This window comes from Henckelia pumila, chromosome 4 (genome assembly GCF_033568475.1).
Source record: "Henckelia pumila isolate YLH828 chromosome 4, ASM3356847v2, whole genome shotgun sequence".
Taxonomy (NCBI): domain Eukaryota; kingdom Viridiplantae; phylum Streptophyta; class Magnoliopsida; order Lamiales; family Gesneriaceae; genus Henckelia; species Henckelia pumila.
The window spans coordinates 130185053-130192361 of NC_133123.1; the positions used below are offsets into that span (position 1 = coordinate 130185053).

A 7309-nucleotide genomic window follows, 5' to 3' on the forward strand; every position below is an offset into this window, starting at 1 on the left:
GTTTCTAATAATGATGCTAATTTGGTAGCTAAGAATATAGAACAAAATAGAACAATCTTTATATTAGATAATATTAAATTATGCAATTTATGTTACTTAGAAGAATTTATTTGTGATTATGAAACAAACTATTATCAATTAATAGATGCTGATAAAAAGGAACATTATAAACTAAGTATCTTTAATAAGATACCTAATATACCTATACACAGTAAAGATGAATTCTTAACTAGTACTTATGCTAAAACTTTAGGAGGAGCTATTAAATTCATCAAAGACATAATAACAAAGAAATGTCATGAAGTAACACTAAATAAAAGAATCTCTAAATCCTACAAACAAAACAATAAACTTTGTTGTGACAAAATGGAATTCACAGTAAAAGAATACGGTTGCAAAACAAACATGTCACACAAATATTTAAAACGACAGAAACAGAATAAATTTAATAAACCTTATAAATCTTTTAATAAGAAATTTATTCCCTATAAGAAAAAGAAATTTAAAAAGAATTTCTTCAGAAAACCTTATAAAAGAAAATTTTATAAAAAGTTTGATAACAAAAAACCACCTTGCCCAAAGGGTAAAGGAAAGAATTGCACATGTTGGTTGTGCAATGAAGAAGGACATTATGCGAATGAATGTCCAAAACGAAACGAAAAGAAAAATAAAATTAAACTTTTTGAAGAAATATATACTATTGGATTCTATCCCGTAGAAACAATTGAATTTTCATCCGATGATGAAAATATTTATTATCTTGATAAATCAAGTGAATCAGATTTTGAATCCGATTCCACATTTGATAATTCAAGAAATAATAATGATTAAAATAACGACAAGGGCATTTTCGGAAAGACAAATATAGGGAGTAAATTGAAAGTTATGTTTAATTTAGAGAGTTATCTACAAGTTGCCCTTAAATATATATGAAAAAAAAACTAAAATGTTCGTATAAAAAACATAGGAAATAAGATGTATCCTTTTAAAATCTATGTAAGAGAAAACAATATCATAATTTGTTTTGAAACAATACATATATTATTATTATTATTATTTTATTATATCATAATTGGAGAGGTTTTTTTTATTATTATTTTTGCCTAAATTGTTTTGATTAAATATTATTATTATTATTATTATTATTATTATTATATCATAATTGGAGAGGGTTTTTTTTATTATTATCATTTTTGCCTAAATTGTTTTGATTACGTAAAATGTCAATCGTATCCCTAGAACCAGAAAACAGTAGCATCTCCTTCCATGGGTTACTGTGGCACTTGTGTTTGTGTTCTTGCTGCAACAATTGCGATTGAGAAGAAGAATCCCTAAGAATCCCTAACGAGATTTGTAAAGCATGAGTGGCGATCGTACACCACTTCCGCTCCTCACAATCTTCCTTTTCATCATACAGGTAATACATTTTTCCTCGGATCGGATTGCCGCATTTCAGCTCAGGTTTCAATCTCATTTCAACCAATTTTTCCACGTTTTTAAGTATAGTGATTTTCAATTTCCTCTGAAATCAGTTTAAGATGCTTCATATTTCTACGGTGAGAGCAGAAGCATGGCACGCAGTTACAGCGTAAGAATATTTCTCGGATCATTTATTTGGCGGATGATTTATTATTTCTAATTTCCCCATTTTTTCTCATTCTTCCAGACAAAGGAACCGTAAGATTTATGACTGTCCGCGTTGTTTTGATAGACAGGTATAGTTTGATTGGCATCTGCAACTGTTTCTCCGAAATTATCATAACCACAATGTTTCCATATAGGACTTTCGTTTTGGGATAAAGATTAGAAATAGTATGTTGGGTAAAGAGATTTTTTTTTTTGAGGCTTGTGAAATGCATGTCGGGTTTCTCATATTACAATTCGGAAACTCGTCAAGTCCACGAGTTCGGCTTGGTGACTGATAATTCTAATGTATGATAATCATTTTGCCGCCTCCTTGTATGTGAACTAATTTTACTTCTTGTAAGATTTTACAAATTCATTGAGTGATGCTGAGTGTTGGCTTGATAGGATGAAAGCAATGTCACTTCCAATGTTCGTCCAGACGAAAAGGTAATAACTTGTATGTTCTCATCATGGAAGAGATCTGGTCTTGTGGATGATAGCATGTATTTTTATTTTTTGTTTTGTGCAGGATATTGACATAATTGTAACATACGGTGACCCTACTGGTGCTGTTCAAGTTAGAAGTGTAAGATCCAGGGACCTGTCTGCTTCCTGGGTGTGGAAAAAACCCGGTGGTAAAAATCATGATCAATCGAGGAGTTCACTGGTGACTTGCTGCAATTCTCTGCGCCTTTTCAATGTCTTTCACTTGTTCCTTGATTACGATTCATTCACAATTCTGAATTGATACACCATCTGTCTCAGATGGAAGAGGACCCATTGCAATCTAAAATGAGCACAAGGAACGCTGGAGGAGATTTTGGTAATCATCAATCTGGAGGTGAAATCACATATCTACAATCAATTCCCTTGCACCCAGTGAAACTCAAGAGGGAGGTACAGATTTGAAACTTTGATTGGACAGATGGTTCATTGTTTTACTTTGTCTGATGCTAATACCATTCCTTGTGCTCTAGATGTTACGAAAGGAAAGGAAGCAAAGGCGGATTGCAGACTTGATCAAACAAGACAAAGAGAACGACAAACAGGTCCAAGAGGCTGCAATTGAACGAGCAAGGAAGCTTGATACCACTGTCCAGGGTAAATACAGTATATGGAGGAAAGAATATGAAAATCCGAATTCTGAATCCACAGTGAAACTCATGCGAGATCAGATTATAATGTCCAGAGCTTACGCAACAATAGCTAAAGCTAAGAATGAAACTGTGCTTTATGATTCTCTCACAAAACATGCTAGAGAAAGTCAATTGGCTATTGGAGAAGCTTTGACCGATGCTGATCTTCTTGCTAGGTCTAGCTACTACATTCTCTGGCAATTTTATTCATATGTTTCCAATAGGATCTTATGTAGAATTCTTCTTTTTGTTTTTATCTTCTGTGCATCAGTGCATTGAATCAAGCAAAAGCCATGGGTCACATTCTTGCTACAGCAAAGGACCGATTATATGATTGTGTTTCTATAGCAAGAAAGTTGAGAGTCATGCTTCAGTCAAGCGAAACAAGTGTCAGTACACTAAAGAAAAAGAGCTCATTCTTGATACAACTGGCTGCAAAAACTGTTCCCAAACCATTGCATTGTCTCCCTTTACTTCTGACTACAGATTATTACCTACGTAGGTATGATGAAAGGGATTTCCCTAGCCAAGGGGCACTGGAAGATGCTTCACTGTACCATTATGCCATATTTTCTGATAATGTACTAGCAACATCTGTTGTTGTAAACTCAACAGTGCTGCACGCTAAAAAGCCTGAAAAACATGTCTTTCATATAGTGACAGACAAGCTCAATTTTGCAGCTATGAAAATGTGGTTTCTAGTTAATGCTCCTGTTGATGCTGCAATTGAAATACAGAATGTGGATGAATTTTCTTGGCTCAATTCTTCATACTGCCCTGTCCTACGTCAGCTTGAATCTTCACGAATGATAGAATATTATTTCAAGGCACATCAGGCATCATCCCTCACGGCCGGTTCCGACAATCTCAAATACAGGAATCCAAAATACTTGTCCATGCTTAATCATCTTAGATTTTACCTTCCTGAAGTTTATCCAAAGCTGGAAAAGATATTGTTTCTAGACGATGACATTGTAGTTCAGAAGGATTTGACACCTTTATGGTCAGTAAATCTCCGAGGGATGGTGAATGGTGCTGTTGAAACCTGCAAGGAGAGCTTCCATAGGTTTGACAAGTATCTCAACTTCTCAAACCCAAAGATATCTGATAATTTCGATCCAAATTCTTGTGGCTGGGCATTTGGCATGAATATCTTTGATTTGAAAGAATGGAGGAAGCGCGACATTACTGGAATATACCATCATTGGCAAAACTCGGTATGAAACCATCTGATTCTAATATTACTCCACAGTGGTTTCGATAAATAAATGATTTTGTTAATTGGCGCAATGCCTCCAGTTGTATTCATGGGAGCCATGAGCACTATTACTCTCTTGCATGGATAGACATTGCCGAGTAACTTAGCATCTTATACCCTACTGTGTTTTGATCAAATATACTCTATTGTTTTGGAAACCATAACGTGAGTGCTTTTGGAGGACCTGATCTTAATTTCAGTTTTGCAAAATATGCCTGACACTAATTTCTATTTATTACAGAATGAAGACAGGACTCTTTGGAAACTTGGCACGCTGCCTCCAGGCCTGATTACTTTCTATAACCTGACATATCCTTTGGATCGGAGCTGGCATGTGCTGGGCCTGGGATATGATCCTGCTCTTAACCAAACAGAGATAGAGAATGCTGCTGTTGTTCATTATAATGGAAACTATAAGCCGTGGTTGAATCTTGCTATCTCTAAGTATAAAACATATTGGTCCAGATATGTCATGCTTGATAATATGTACCTAAAACTTTGTAACCTCAAGGAGTAATTTAACCATAAATTTATTTTGTTTCTATAATTCTGTGCATGTGTATCCTATCTGAGGCAAATAAAAGGTTATTACACATCTAGTGGCATGTGTCTGCCAACACAGATGCATTGTTGCTTATTTGATTCGACAAAGCAACTTTACCTTGTGCTCGCTTATTCTTGCGATCATAGTAGCGATTCTTTAACTCAATGGTTGAGACTTGAGAGTTGTGTTATTTATAAGGTATTAAGTGCACAGTAATTTAGTTTGATCTGTTATATACATTTCTATAATCATGCAGTTAGTTAGTATGAGAGGTCATGCTGCTTTGGGACCGGACCTCCTAGATAAGAAAGGAATGGCCATAAAAGAAGACTCCCGAGTAGTTTTACAACTGATCATCTCTAACAAAACTACCAAATAAAGTTGATGATTTGTAGCTCATTTGGTACTAAGGTTCAATGGGTTAACTGTCCAAGTTTACCATATTTTATCTAGATCCACAATTCAATCTATTTAATAATTATTATTATTACTAAAATATGATTTTGCAATTACATTGTGGCGACGAAGCCCGCCGACGGCCGAGGACATTGCGCTGTTTACGCTTGGGATGAATTGGGTGGGCCTGCAAGCTCCTTTTTTGCTATTATTATTATTATTTTTTAAAAAATTAAATATTGAAATGTTGGATGAAAGGTCAACTAATCTTTTAAAAGGGTTGACTCCGAAAGGGACCTCATCCCACATGAGTCAGAGACCACTATTTTCATGGTGATATGTATCTAGAACTGTAAAACGTGTCTCGGACAAATTCGTCACGCCGTGGAAAACTATTTTCATAGTGATACATATCTAGAGCCGTAAAATGTGTCTAGGACAAATTCGTCACGCCATGAAAAATAGACGGGTTGAGTTACTGTTTCAGTAGTTCATATGAAGACCACTTGTTATAACTTAAGAGGAATGAATTATGTTCTTTGGTCCCTTTAACGACTTTTAAAATGAATTTGCAAAATGACAATACGCAAGCGAAAGACTTGTTAGACAATTAAAATGTGACGGCAAGGACCAAATTTAGAATAATTACGAAACATTAGGGATCAAATTGACAGCCCAAAAAGGACTATTTTGGTAAAGATGACAAACAAGAGGGATCAAAATGGGTATTAACTCATCAATTTTAAAATATTTATATTATTTATAATTATAGTTATTTATATGTGGTTATTGTTTGTACATATGTGTGCATGTGTGCATATACATAAATTTAATTCATCATGATATTTTTTAAAATTTCGTGAAAATCAATTAGCATAAAAAAATTTATGTATAAAAAAAATTAGTATGCACGCATCTCGCGCAAAAAAAAAGTTTATGTATATCCATGTGTCGCATGCGAAAGAAAAATTTATGTATATCCATACATCGCATATAAGAGACGCTTGTAGATAATTAATGATTTACCTAATTTAAAATAAATTTTTTTTTGCTTTCCTATTTATATTATTTATATTTATATTACTTATGTAATAATATTATATATTAATTATATAATAGTATATATTAATTATAAATTTTGAACCATCATACTTAATTTTAGTTTATAAAATTCTATGATTAAAATAATTTTATCGTGTACTTATTATAAATTAATATATTTTTAATTGATGTAAATTGCTTCGTTCCTAAACATTATTATTATAAAATTTTATATTTTTATTTGCTGTAAATTTTATATGCAGTGATTAAAATTAAACTATAACATAATTTTTAACGAGCCAAACAGGTCCAGATTATGTTGGACTTAAAATTTTCAAAATCCATCCATCGAAAACCATATAAAAAGAATCATTATAAACAATATAAATATTTTAACATTAATCAATCATACATAAAACATTATAAATAACATAAAATCTTATGTCTATTTTTTATGACGAGACAAATTTTTCATATATTTTTAATTGCTGTAAATTGCTTTGTTCCTAAACATTATTAATATAAAATTCTATATTTTTACTTGTTGTAAATTTTATATGCAATGATTAAAATTAAACTATAATATAATTTTTAGCGGGGCAAACGAGTCCAAACTACATTGGACTTGCCAGGTTCAAGACGAATAGATTACTATAAATGATATGACATTTTCAAAATTCATCCGTCGAAAACCATATAAAATCATTATAAAGAATATAAATATTTTAACATTAATCAATCATACATAGAACATTATAAATAATATAAATCTTACGTCTATTTTTCATGATGAGACGATTTTTTTTGATACTTTTAATTGCTGTAAATTTCTTTGTTCCTAAACATTATCAATATAAAATTCTATATTTTTACTTGCAGTAAATTTTATATGCAGTGATTAAAATTAAATTATAACATAATTTTTAGCGAGCCAAACGTGTCTAAATTGAACTTTGTCAGGTTCAAGACGAATAGATTACTATAAATAATATAACATTTTCAAAATTCATCCATCGAAAACCATATAAAAATCATTACAAACAATATAAATATTTTAACATTAATCAATCATACATAAAACATTATAAATAATATAAATATTAAGTCTATTTTTTATGACGAGACGAATTTTCCCGATACACATTTTAACGACTTTATGTAAATATCAATATCTAATTATAAATAAATTATAAACATATATATATATATATATAATAAATTTTACACACATATATATATAGGGTAAATTGCTTATAAATCCCTAAATCTATAATCAACTTATTTATAAATTCCTACCTAATTAAAACT

General features: G+C 31.6%; 1 protein-coding gene across 1 annotated transcript; it reads left to right on the forward strand.

Annotated features, from left to right (window-relative positions):
- The first annotated feature begins 1248 nt into the window (after positions 1-1248).
- On the forward strand, positions 1249-4640 carry LOC140862720 (probable galacturonosyltransferase 3). Its single transcript, XM_073265755.1, has 9 exons — positions 1249-1417; positions 1533-1588; positions 1667-1715; positions 2032-2073; positions 2156-2293; positions 2392-2523; positions 2604-2938; positions 3034-3979; positions 4262-4640. Exons 1-9 carry the CDS (start codon positions 1361-1363, stop codon positions 4535-4537), a joined length of 2031 nt encoding a protein of 676 aa, XP_073121856.1. The 5' UTR covers positions 1249-1360; the 3' UTR covers positions 4538-4640.
- Positions 4641-7309: the final 2669 nt, after the last annotated feature.

What these genes read in the sequence shown, in the direction of transcription:
- LOC140862720 (XM_073265755.1), top strand. Translation starts at nt 1,361, where the DNA reads ATGAGTGGCGATCGTACACCACTTCCGCTCCTCACAATCTTCCTTTTC. An exon ending in ATCAATCGAGGAGTTCACTG is followed by an intron (nt 2,294 to 2,391) that starts GTGACTTGCTGC and finishes CATCTGTCTCAG; the next exon opens with ATGGAAGAGGACCCATTGCA. An exon ending in CAGTGAAACTCAAGAGGGAG is followed by an intron (nt 2,524 to 2,603) that starts GTACAGATTTGA and finishes CTTGTGCTCTAG; the next exon opens with ATGTTACGAAAGGAAAGGAA.